At 40.7% G+C, this 13,812-nt stretch overlaps 1 protein-coding gene across 1 annotated transcript in view; it reads left to right on the top strand.

Moving 5' to 3' along the window:
* The window catches only part of LOC115798365 (NLR family CARD domain-containing protein 3-like), a 91,363-nt gene that overhangs the window by 60,024 nt on the left and 17,527 nt on the right, over positions 1-13,812 (top strand). Inside the window, exon 5 of the mRNA XM_030755203.1 lies at positions 1,132-1,305. Coding sequence (XP_030611063.1) covers positions 1,132-1,305 — 174 coding nt within the window. The remainder of the gene's footprint in view (positions 1-1,131; positions 1,306-13,812) is intronic.

Here is a 13,812-nt window from a genome sequence, read left to right as displayed (position 1 = left end):
CTGCAGCAGCCAATCAAATCCCTTCTAACTGTATTGACATGGTGACAGAGATCAGAGGTTTCACTGACCCACAGAAGGAGGAGTACTTCAGGAAGAGATTCAGAGATAAGAAAAGAGCCACCATGACAATCTCCTACATCAAGACATCACGAAGCCTCCACATCATGTGCCACATCCCAGTCTTCTGCTGGATCACTGCTACAGTTCTGGAGGATGTGCTGAAAACCAGAAAGAGAGGACAGCTGCCCAAGACCCTGACTGAGATGTACATCCACTTCCTGGTGGTTCAGGCCAAAGTGAAGAAGGTCAAGTATGATGGAGGAGCTGAGACAGATCCACACTGGAGTCCAGAGAGCAGGAAGATGATTGAGTCTCCACATACAGGTGACCTGATAGGCTGAGAAAGGCGTGACAAAGTTTAGGAGATACATTCACAAAAGTATGATTGCCAATGATTTTAAAATAAGATTATGGAGCAGTTAGAAGACCCTGATCAGATGATCGGAAAGAATGACTTCTAGAATACGGTATAAGATGGAGCCTTTTCACTTAGGCTACATTTACACTGCAGCCTGAAGTGACCCAAATCTGTTTTTTTTGCCCTCATGCGACCTGTATCCAATCTTTTCATGACAGTCTGAACAACACAGATCAGATTGTTTTCAAATGCAACCCAGGCCACTTGGATATGTGGTCCTAAATCTGATATGTATCTGATCATTTCAAATGTGACCTGTGTCTGTACAGTGAGGTAATATTCATTCAGACCTTGACACTCCACAAATGTCACTATTCTGAATCCTGTTACGCGGAAGCGGGAAGGAAAACTAACGTACTTCCGTAAACTCTGAGCGCGCTCGCTACGTATGATGTTACCGCGTCCTCTACTACGCATGTGGGACACTTTCAGGTTCGTCTGCTGTTCACACACAGATCACATCCAAGTTGCATGTGAATGACCATGCAAAACAAAAAAAAAAATTGGATTTCACAAAAAATCAGAATTGGGTCACATCAGGCTGCAGTGTGAACGTAGCCATAGAGCTTTATATGTTTTTGCAATGTTTTTTAAATCTTAAAAAAAGATAAATATAATGCAAAGCATTAACGGTCCTATCATTCTGTCTTCAGATTGAGTGTCTGTAACCTCTCAGAGAGAAGCTGTAAAGCTCTGTCCTCAGTTCTCAGCTCCCGATCCTCTAGTCTGAGAGAGCTGGACCTGAGTAACAATGACCTGCAGGATTCAGGAGTGAAGCTTCTGTCTTCTGGATTGAAGAGTCTGCAATGTAAACTCAGTACTCTACGGTAAGAATTCATTAGCTTGTTTAAATTATATGTTTAGTTTTACTTACACAAAGCCTTTTTCATCCTTCAAGGGTGAGTTTCTAGTTTTCCATTTTCATCTACCCAAGACACATTGCAAGCTCCAAAGTTAGTTAGCTTCAGCAATGGAGCCTTGTATTAGATAACCTTATAAAAAATTGGAAGTCAGCCACATTGTAAGGTTTTTTTGTTTGTTTGTTTTGTTTTTGGTCACATCATTGTGAGCTAGTGTAGAATTTTTAACACAATTATGTTCTGCATCCTCCCGGGGAAATATTTCATGCACACACAATAGACAAAAACGTGACCCACAATGAAGACATGATGGCAAACATGACACAATCAGTTAACCAGAATCTGGAGACAGCACTAATTTTGGTAATTTGTTTTTTTGGGTCCTCATGTTCCTTTTTACCAAAAATTCAACCCCATTTAAACCCGAAGTTTCCCAAAAAAAATCACTGGGATGAGCAGGTTCCAGTGCAGGCTGTTTATTAGACATCTTAGTTACACAAAATACAAACAAAAACCAAAACACAGACAGTAAAATAATTAGAATACACAGACAGAGAGGAACAAAGTGACAAAGATGCAGAAACAGGAAGAGGACAGGAAAGGGAAGAGTATAAAAGTAAGAGCCTGAGACAAAAGGCCATCATTTATATCTTAAAGATGGTAACTGCCCACTTGCCTTTGACCCCTCCTAATTTACATAAAGTCTCCCTCCCTGAAACTTAAACCCCAAATATTCACCTGTTGAGGCTCTGGCAGGTGTGATAATGAAGGATCTTCTTTCTATTAAATCCTCTGCTAATCTATGTTACAAAAACACAGGTGGGTCTGCAGAACTCCACTTTTGGAGCCTACCTGTCATAAGACTTCCTAAAATACAAGTTTATGAAAGTCATGTGAACCAAAGACGTTCCTGTGTATGAGTGACAGATATAACAGGCCTTACCTTTACCCCAGTAACCTTAACATACTCAGTGTTCATTAATTCAGTGTACGAGACTAATATGTTTTTAATACATAATATAAAATAGTGACAGTAAATATCAATATAAAGGTGATTATAAATGTTTTATCAGGACTAGTATAATCTGTAAATTTGCACATGGTATTATTGCACTATCTACACCAGCCCAACAATAATGTATATACTGTATATATTTGCCATATACTTAATTTTGTTTACTCTCATTCATTATTTATTCATGTAGCCATTTTTATTTATTTATTCAACTTTTCTCTCTATAACTATAGGTTAGTGTATTCACTGTACAATTAATGTTACCCGTTTAATAGTCTCAATTTTTATATGTCTTTTATTCTACCTGTCTGGTTACTCCTGCACTTTAATTGAGCATCAGATGTATATAATCCCTATCTTGCATTTCTGGTTAGATGCTACTGCATTTCGTTGGCTCTGTATTTTTACTTTGCACAATGAAAATAAAGGTGAATCTGAATCTGAATCTGAATCTGAAAAAATCCCCAACACTAATGTTAGATTAGTACCCTAACAGTGTCTGTGATGTGTTGTTTTGTGCATCTACAGACTGTCAGGTTGTCTGATCACAGAGGAAGGCTGTACTTCTCTGGCCTCAGCTCTGAGATCCAATACCTCTCATCTGAGAGAGCTGGACCTGAGTTATAACCATCCAGGAGGGGCAGGGATGAAGCTGCTGAGGCACCTTAGACTGGAAACTCTCAGGTATGGAGAGGCCTGCTGCAGAAACAGAGAGAGTCTAAAGGAGGAAGGAATGCTGTCAGTCTTTCTAAATTGGCTGTAGGTGTGGATGTGATTGTGTGGGGTTTTTTTTTTTTTTTTGACTCTCTGCATTAGTCCTGTGCATGATTGGTGATCTGACCAGAGTATGTCACACCCTCTCACTCTCTGACAGCCCTAAATTCAATAAGCAGTAAAGAAAATAAATATTACGGATATTTGTTGTTGCTATTCTTCACTTAGGAGAACAAACATCTCCTACATGTGAATTTTGTTATTAAAAAGAAATATAATGTAACATCCATGTGTGCATGCTGATAGAGACTGTGCTGCTCTGACCCCCCTCCTCCTTTCAGGGCGGAGCCTGCTGGAGTCCGATGGCTGATCCCAGGTCTGAGGAAGTGTAAGTGTGTTTTTAATGTGATTGATGAAAACAAAGCAGCACACATTCAACCATCTTCAAACTGTCACATCACTCATTCACATCTCTGATGTCAGGAGTCATCATCAAAGTGTCAATCAATGAACAGATGATGGATCAATAACTGCAGCTGGATTGTGTTTGTTCTCTCCATCAGATTCCTGTCAACTCACAATCGACACAAACACAGTGAACACAAACCTCAAACTGTCTGACAACAACAGGAAGGTGACACATATGATGAAGGATCAGTCATATCATGATCATCCAGACAGATTTGATCAGTGTCCTCAGCTGCTGTGTAGAGATGGTCTGACTGGTCGCTGTTACTGGGAGGTCGAGTGGAGCGGAGACATTGAAATATCAGTGAGTTACAGAAGAATCAGCAGGAAAGGCCATGTAACAGAATGTGGGTTTGGCTCAAATGATCAGTCCTGGAGTCTGAGGTGTTCTTATATTAATGGATTCTCTGTCTGGCACAATAAGAGACGAACGTCCATCTCCTCCTCCTCCTCCTCCTCCTCCTCCTCCTCCTCCTCTGTCTCTAACAGAGTAGCAGTGTATGTGGACTGTCCTGCTGGCACTCTGTCCTTCTACAGAGTCTCCTCTGACACTCTGATCCACCTCCACACCTTCAACACCACATTCACTGAAACTCTTTATCCTGGATTGAGGTTAAGGTCCAACCCTGCTTCCTCTGTTTCTCTGTGCTGAGTTTAGTAGACAAAGTCTCCTCCTGTTAGATGAACCATCAAAAAAGTGTTTCTTCCTCTTCAGTCCTTTAAAGATGGAAGCTGCCATTATTCCAGGATCCACATGTTGTTTTTCTGTCTTTTTCCACTCAAAGCTTCACAGTCAATATCAGGATGTTGTGTTTCTCTGAAGCTCAGTTCAGCTCAGAGGATTCAGTTCATGTCAGCTGCAGTTAGTTTGCTGTTTACTACTTTGTCTCTGAGGAATGACATCAGAACTTGTATAGTGCTTTTGTGTTTAGTCGTGCCTCTTTAACGCTCTGCTGTATAAGGCACCATGGGTGGTAACCTGAACACTGAACCCATTTTCTTTTTGAGAAACTGTAAATAGTTTTTGATGTGTGTGATTTAGGAAGATTATTTTCTTTGTTCCCTGATGGCAAAGATTTGGAAGATCTTTTTTTTTTTTTTAATCAGTTATTCTGATTGCCCAGGTTTAGGGTTAGAGTTGAGGCTGTCACCTATAACAGTCTGGTACTGTATGTATAAATTCAAATGTGATTAAATTTGTTAATTTCCAACAATTGCAGTCATGTAAAAACAGACATGAAACCGCAGTGGCTGCAGGGTGCACCAACAGTGCTGTGGGAAGCAGTGGTGCAGCGCCCCCTGTCGCCAAAATCAGACACCACAGCACCTCCTGCCAATGGCAAAAAATTGACATCGTCCTGTGGGTGTATGTTTCAGCGTTTTCTGTTTTAGGCTGTCTATTATTTTATGTCTCTGTTTGATTCTTAATTTACTGCAGTTTTGAGCCTTTTATAGTACTTCCTGGTTGGTTTCTTTATTTGACCGCAGGCCTTCTTAGTTTAGTTATCCGAGTTCTGCTCTTGTTACATTTACATATTTACTTCCTCTTTCTCTGTGTTTTACTTCCCTGGTCTCGTACTCTGTGGTTAGTGTGTTTCCCCTCATTATCCTGTTTGTATTTGTTGTCGTTGTGCTCCTCTGTTCTTTGCCACATTGTCCATCGTGTGTCTCCCTGGTTCATATTTTCTTGTGACTTTGATTTTTAGCTCCAGTTCAGCTGGAGCTATTTTGATGTAGAAGGCCTTTAATAAATCTGCCCTTGAGCTATCTTCCGTCTCAGTCCTGCATTTGGGTCCAAACTCTGCCTGCCACACTGCACAACAAGTCAAAAATAGATAAAAGTATTTTTTAAAAATCTTAAAACGATTTTCGTCATTTATGAAATCATGATAATATTTTTTTCTTCAAATAATGCCAAACATCATGGTCAAATTTCATTATCAGCTAAACTTGTGAGTGAAAGCCACCGCTGGACGTTTGTATCTGTGCACCATATGAAGGTAACACTTTGTCTAATTACGAGCAGATTAACAAAATCATCGAGCAGTAACTTCACAGTAATGCCTTTGCTGGATATTTGACTCTGTTAGGCAAACTGGCCTTTTGAGACGGGTGAATATTTAGCATATTCGGACATGCTCTATTCAGGCACTGAACACTGTGTTGCCAAAATGATTCACGCTCCCATCCAAATGATTGAATTCAGGTGTCGTAATCACTTCCACGGCTACAGGTGTATCACACCAAGCATCTACCCACGCAGACTGCCTCACAAACTTTTGTGAAAGGATGGGTCGCTCTCGGGAGCTCAGTGAATTGCCGCTCGGGTCTTAAGGTGACTTTGGTAACTTTACGCAGGGCGGAGCTTTCCTGCTGCCGCCGTTGTGTGGAGAAACAGACGCTCAGACGGTGACAGTAAGTAACTAAGAATGTGTGTAATCGATATCTGTAATCTAAAGAAGCGCGGAGCAAACTGAAGAAATGAACTGAGGACAGATTTCTCCTTTAATCCAACAGCCTCGGTAACCGCTCACACCCAGTGGCGGTTTCTGATATGGGCGACATGGGCAGCCGCCCAGGGCGGCATTTCATCTAGGGCGGCATGACGCCCCCCTTCCCCCAATGCATTGCGATCGCCGCAGCAGCGCCTACCGCACTACTCCACTTGTGGGGTAATGGGCGCCCTCTGCCTGCTGTGTATTGCATGTAGCTTTCTGCAATGGTCAGACAGGTTGTAACAGAAGGAAAGGGGCAGGCGGGGATTCTCTGTCTCGCTGTCACTGCTTCACTCGATCGTCACACACACACAGCGCTGCCCCGCCCCCTTCTCCTGCGAGTCAAGTGAAGCAGTGATGGCGTGAGAGTGAGACAGTCAGCCGGGTTCATTCATTCATGCCTGTACAGTTTTGGCCTGGTTACAGCCAACAGTAACTGCTGAATTATAAATAAAGGCAACTCACCCAAAGCTCTGTATATTTACCTCCGCCAAGGAGGTTATGTTTTCGGTCGCGTTGTCTGTTTGTCTGGCTGTTTTTCAGCAGAATTACTCCAAAAGTTATGAACGGATGTCACTGAAATTTTGTGGAGCGGTTGGAAATGACAAGAGGAAGCAGTGATTAAATTTTGGCGGCGATCCAAATCACGATCTGGATCCAGGAATTTTTTTAAGGATTCTTCAGTATTGCGGGATACAGGCAGAGCCTTCCCCTTTAAGAGACACCACCCACTTTTCTCTGCCCCGTGTGTGTGTATGCGGGCTAGCGTGGGAGACGAGCGCGAGGGAAAAAGTGTGTTCGGTGGCGGTGGAAAAAGGAATAAAAGTTCTGTTGCTAAAATCCTTCGACTTGCTGCATTTCTCCGCCTTGCTAAAGGTGACCCACATGGATGAGCAAGTTAGTTACCAGCCACGAGCCAAGCGAAGTAGAGACCAGAGGTCTCCCTACTACGGTTAGGAGCCGCGATCTGGTCGAGGTAACACACTATTGCGGGATAGGGGGTTATTGTTGTCTGGGAAAGATGAAAGATTATTTCAAAGTATTTAGATACACGTATTACAGCGTCAGTGACCCTATGGCCTTGGCGGAGGTTTGCGCTCTCTGAGTGCTTCTAGTTAAATATATATCACACCTGGTGCTATTAACATGAGTTTCAATGGAGGTTTTGTTGTGTTGGGCTGGCAACTGTCAGTCAGATCTTACAACCCTGTGGATGGGCGGTGGTTATAACCTATTCAGCTTCAGTGCAAATTACGGCAGATGGAAAGGAAAAGGTCAAAGCCATCAGGTGTGCAGTTTAGGAAAAAGAGAAAAGAACAACAGGAGAAATAAGCAAAGATGAAGGTAAGCAGAAGCTGTGTAATATTTCAGTTTCTTCCATGTTTTTTCAAATAAAATTTAAAAGAAATTCTGAGTGTGCCTGTGATGGTGGGGAGACCTTCTGTTAAAAGCTGTCTGTCAGACCATGGCAGAAAGCTACATGCACCGCACAGCAGGTGCTCATTACCCCCCAAGTGCGGTAGGCGCTGCTGCGCGATTGCTATGGGGGGTTGGGGTAGGGGTGGGAGGGCGCCGGCAGGGATGCTCGTCTAGGGCGCCAAACAGGCTAGGACCGCCACTGCTCACACCTTTCAATGACAACTCACGCTGTTTGCTTCAGTAAAATTACATACTTGACCTTATTAGTGTGTTCAGTATGGGCTACAAAATCCGTATAATTAACCACAACTTGCTGTAACCCCGTTGTTTTATGCAGCTCTTAAAATAGAACCTGTGAAAATCTCTCTTCATTACAAAGGTTGGAATTCTTAAAAAGGAACAATCTTACTAACGCAGCTGCAGCAGCGCAAAGCCTTCTTCTGTCATTAAAAAGCACCTGGATTCACTAAAGAGGAACAGTGATTGAAGGTTGTGGGCTGGCCACGTGACAGATACATTTGCGTTTCCGTTTCAGGAGGAGAATATTTAAATAAGTCACGCAAATGTGATTTGCAAAGTCTGCTGCACCCAATCTACTGCCATTTGCACGAAATTTAATACAAAAATATATCCTGTGCCTGTTGTGAAAGTTGCTACTGGGAGTGTTTATTTTTGGCAGGGGAAATGTCATCAAATGTCATCATGCTCGGATGCCTCAAAGCTGTGAGCACCTGTCCTAAAACTCTTCACTCAGCCCTCATGCTGAGTGTTTAGTGGCAAGTCCCCATTAATGCGCCTCAGTAATGCTGAATTTGAAGCAGAAGAACTGAGCTCCGCCGTCTTTATCGTAGCAGAACGAGCGACCTCTCTACTGACTCTGTAACGCAGTTCGTTGGTCTGAGCTGCCTCGCTGTTTTCAGAGAGAAACACGTGCGTAAAACCGGAGCTCACACTGGATTATGGTGGTGAACAGTCTGCATCACTCTCTTCCTCACGCTTCCTCCTCGGGTCTGCTTTTTGAGCCATTAATTTTTGCTGCTCTCGCAGAATGCTGCTTATTACTGAAGTGAGCTGCATCTTTATAACTAAATTATAGCAAACTGTTCGTAGACCACCCTGCGACTGCGCCATCACAGTAATTTGCCCTACTTATTAAATCTGTCGCTTAGCAATGAAATCCATCTTATTTTCTTATATTTCACAGTGGCGCTCCTTTCCTCCGCCCCTCTTGGATTTCTGTGACTGCAGCTGACCGGAAGTTAAAAAAAATATTTATTGATCATCCTGAAGGCTGCAATCCAGCAAACCATCACCAATGCCCACTAATTATATACCTTAAACACACTTTGATTTCTTAATATAGCTCATAATTTGATTTATAGGGTTTATATAAATCTGTTCTTCATGCAGCAACAACTCAACCAAAGGTTTTTATCTAAAATAAATAAATCACGTCTTTTGCAAGTATCCTTATGATTCTCCATTATTGTAGCTGCCCAGATGTGTGCCCAGATGTGGTGTCACCTCAGTTGAATGTCACATTAATTTCAGAATGGCAAATCTTTGTTGTAGCGATGTAAACATGAAAAATATTCTACATTATAATAATTCCAGTCCTTTTTGGCCAGTTAAAATATCTTTTTACATCTGCTGGGTTAGATTTGTTGAAATTTCTGCTGCCCTCTTTGCCAGATCAGTTTTGAAATCTGCACATCTAAAAATAATGCATGTGCTGAAACTCTGCGCCTGCTAATTTAGTCATGTTGTGATCATATTTTCGGTTTGCTTATGTTTGGGCTTTTATTTTTTGGATGTATGATGTGGTTTCTGGTCTGATAAAGATGGTTCATCTGTGCGCTCTGAGGCGACTCTCCACCCCCCAGTCATAAGGACTACTGGAAGTTGATGGATATGGTGCTGCTGCACTGTGACATTTTTTTTTCCAAGCTATGAAAAGGATAAGTGGAAGAAAATGGTGAGTCTTCGGCACTGGTCCAGGAAGCCTTCTCCAGCTGCTCTGGATGGGCCTTGCGCTGTTGGTGTTTGGCCTTGATTGAGTCAATGTCAGTTTTATTTCTATAGCACATTTAAAACCAGATTGTTGACCAAAGTGCTTTACAAGATTAAACTACAAAAATAAGCATAAGTCGTTAAAATACAATAAAACATAGAACATAAAAACAAAGAAATACAATAAATATGATGCAATTAAAAAATGACCAACACACTAAAACAAGAGGCACCACACCTTTGTAGCAGTTCTTTAGTCGGCGCTGGTGTCTTTTGCCAAGCATGAGCTCTTGGTAAAGGAGGCATCTTGGAATGCCATGATACTCCATTAATGGCATGTCCCACTCACTGAGGATGGGCTCTGATGTGCAGCAGTTTCATGCGAGTTGACTCGGCATGGTTCAGGCCCCCAAGGGTGATGATCCTACCACTGGATTCGTAGTTTGAGAGTGAAGAGCGCACACATGAACATTTTCCAGCTTCCTGATGTGCCTGCAGTACATGACACAGCCACAGAGGACAGCTGGGAGGACCACTTCCTTGTACATCTTCTACTTTGCAAATTCAGAGTAGTGTGTTAGAGGTTATTAATGAGAATTTAATGCAGGTTTGACAAAAATGATTTACAGGAGCTGAAGCTGTTTGTTGATTCTAGCTGTTCATTGGAGTCTTTCCTCTCAAATGTGAGAAAGTTGGGCCCATTTTCAGATGTGTCGCAACAACTGAGAGTTCATTATTCCCAACACGGGTAAAGGATCGGTCATAACATGAAGTTAAATCAGTCTGTACAATTCCACATCTCAAAGTCAGTTTTATACATAAATCACAAGTCGCACCTGAACATGAGCACTCATAGCTGCTGGAACATCTTTATGGCAGCCCCCCCCCCCCCAAAGATTTCTGTTTTCTTCCTTAAATTCAAACTCAGTATTTGCCGTGCATGGTTCTTTTGAACTATAACGATTCCTTTTAAGTATATAACAAGCTGGCCCCTGTAAACATTTTATTTTACAAAAGGTTACTGCAGCTACAGTACATGTGTGTTTCAGAAATCACAAATTCCCCCAGCAGATATGGCATGTCTCTTCCTGGGAAATCTAAAGGTCCACATCGTCCAGAATACAAAAAATAAAACATTTTTATTAAAAAAAAAAATAATCTGGTGGAATCTATCCAAAAAGTTGGGGGAGCAAATCCAGGACTTGCCTAAATCTCAAGTCACATATGGTGGTTTAGTAACAAATGCTTGAAATCTGACCACAGCACAATGTTAGACTTTTGGAAACCACCAGTCTGACATTAAATTAATTGGGGGGGGGGCATCCTGCAAGATGTCGTCATATTGTGAAAATCCCCCTGTCCTGTCTCCAGAGGAGGAGCCTCTCATTCACAGGAGCAGCTCACATATGCTTCAGTCTTTCATTTTGCCATGTGGAGTGCAGTCTTCTGCTTCAGGGTTTGAATAAACTGTAAGTTTACCTTCTTTTTTTTAACTTTAATTATTTAATGCATTTAATAAAACAAAGGCACAAAATTACTTTAATAGAAAATCCAGTAATGTTTGTAGATGTTCAGTTTTTAGCTGTTAAGTTTGGATCACTTCTCTTTTAGTCTAAAACACTGTTAAACTAGAGAAGCTGTGTATGAATGTGAGTGCATTACATTTAAAGTTAGATCTATATTATTGTACATTTCAATGGGGAGTTTATCTTTTTAATATTCATCATTTTTCAATATTTTTATAGTTTTAATTTAAGTTTCACACTTTTTTTCACCCACTTCAGTTTATTATGGGTGTGTACCGGATTGAATCTTGGCCGTTAGAATGAGACCATCAACTGAGAGAATGAGAGAAATCAAATATTCATCTGAAATTTTATTTTTTTTTGGATCTGTGTGGATCCAAACAGAGGGAGTCTTTTCTAACTAAAGCACAGAGTCACATATTTTTTTAGAGAGGAGTTCGTGTCAAAAGTGGGACTGAGCCCTTTTTTAAATCGCTCCTGTGGCCACATTTTTGACTATAAAAAAATCACACTGTTGTGTAGAACATGTTCTTGTGACCCTAATGGTTCCAAAAGTATTTTAATAGGAGCTACAATCTTGGATTCAGAAGCACTTTTTTGACAGGTGCATTAGAGCAAATTTAACAGCTGGGCACTTATTTTCAGTTGGTGAATTCAAATGTGTGGATCATTCTGATTGGCAGATTACACGTCAGGCTGATTTTCATTGGTGGATTTCTCTTCAACACGTGGTTCAAATCTGGGAAGTTGGTGCCCGTTGATGGTCGGGGTTAGGTACCAGAACCTTTCTGTAGTGGATCGTCAAACATTTCAACATATTTCAACATAATTTTGCATATATTATTTTTTATTCATGCAGATATAGCACATGCGTAGCATTCATTTCATTGGTTAGTAAAACTGATTTAAATGTTTAGTCATAAATATTAAGTAAAAAGTTTTTTTCATCAGAAGTTAATTTTGTTTTCCAAAAACAAACAAAAACCTTATTCAGGAACATTGCACAAGTATTTATATTGTTATGTATTTATACATTATATTCTGTTACTGTAATGTATATAAAGCTAAAATTAAATGGCATTATTATCACTTTGACCTCCAGATCATTTTATTGGTCTTGAAGAAGAGGTCAGAGGTCATACTTTATATGGAACTTTCTATATGTTGTCAGAACACCATGCTCATAATTTCTAACACTGTAAACCCAGATTTTGATTCCACTTAAAAATACATATTACTTAAAATGACCTAGAATGTGAACATTACTTGTTAATGCTGAGTACACTGTACTTTTTGATGGTCTCTTATTGTAATTATGTGTTTGAGTTCAAACAATAACATCAAGTTTTGCACCTGCTAAAAATCTGGTTTATACCGGTTTTAACAGGCTGGATTAATATGCAGCAGCACGGTGGTGTAGTGGTTAGCACTGCTGCCCACAGCTAGAATGACATGTAGAAGGTCTGGGTTCATTTCCACCTTGGCCCACGCCTCTCGCTGTGTGGAGTTTGAAAGGGTACATACTTGGTATTTTTGTTTGTTTTCTGTTCACCCTCTGGTTCTCTACTTGTACAGGTTTTTTATTTTTTTTTTATTGTTCCATGGACAAATGTTATTTGTAAATGCTAATGTACCAGTGATCAGCAGGGCTGAGTTTTATCATGTTTATTTACCAAATTTAAACCCACACAGTTCAATACTGTAAGAAATATTTTTGTTCCTGAGCAGCACGGTGGTGTGGTGGTTAGCACTGCAATCTGGGTTTGATTCCGCCTTGGCCCGGGCCTCTTGCTGTGTGGAGTTCTCCCCGTGTCTGTGTGGGTTTCCTCCCACAATCCGAAGACATGCAGTTACTGGGGTTAGGTTAACTATAAAAGATAAGTTTGGTCAGTTAGAACATACAATTTAGTTCAATTGGTAATGGAGCAGTGCTTACTTAACAAGCTGAGTTAAATAAATGGGTGGTGAATGATTGCTTAAACTAAGTATCTTCAGTTATTGAAACTCTATTAGTACATTCAGCTTAGATCTTCCATTCCAAAAGAGCCTCGAGTACACTGAACATAGTCCACTGCACTTATTCAACTGTTTCATTACTTAAAAAATTTAAGGCAACGAGTTACCTTGTTTTTTTTTTTTTTGTTTTTAAATTTATTTTATTTTAAGTAGATTCAACTTATCCGGGTTTACAGTGAAGTCTTTTTGCCTGTTTTGACCAATAAATCATAAAGTTGACCTTGAAGACCTCGGTGGATGTATGCCAAATTCTAATGGACTGTTAACATGACCCCACACTGCACCACTACAAACTTTTATCAGAATTCATTCAAAACCTTTTGAGCTGTTGTGTTTACGGATAGAACGACATGCAAACACGACCAAAAACATAACCTCCATGGCAGAGGTAATAATGAAAGACAGATCAGAGAGTGGGCGCGCCCTGAAGACGGGCAACCGTTATCGGTTATTAATGTGGTTTCTCTGTTCTTTCCTTTCTTGTGCAAATAAACTGATTCATTTAGAAAGGCGTGTTACATGTATACACACACCCTTTAACCGAAGCCCTTTATCTTCTTGTAAATGTCTTTCTACATCGTGTACCTGCCAGGTCCTGGCACACTACTTGGTGATGCCAAGATGCATCATACCATCTCTTCCAAAGTGAGACTTACAGACAAAATTACTGCAAAGAAGGAATTCAGTGCATTTGTATTTGCTTTAGTTTACTTCTTTGTTGCTGTTGTTTTAACCAATGACATCTATTATGGTTTGTCTTTTCACAGCGATGCTCTAACATTCTTAAAGTGGAAGTGAAACACTACATGTA

The sequence above is a fragment of the Archocentrus centrarchus genome, chromosome 2 (assembly GCF_007364275.1).
Source record: "Archocentrus centrarchus isolate MPI-CPG fArcCen1 chromosome 2, fArcCen1, whole genome shotgun sequence".
Classification (NCBI taxonomy): domain Eukaryota; kingdom Metazoa; phylum Chordata; class Actinopteri; order Cichliformes; family Cichlidae; genus Archocentrus; species Archocentrus centrarchus.
Note: the sequence above shows the minus strand (reverse complement) of the source record. Positions and strands in the feature narration are given on the sequence as shown.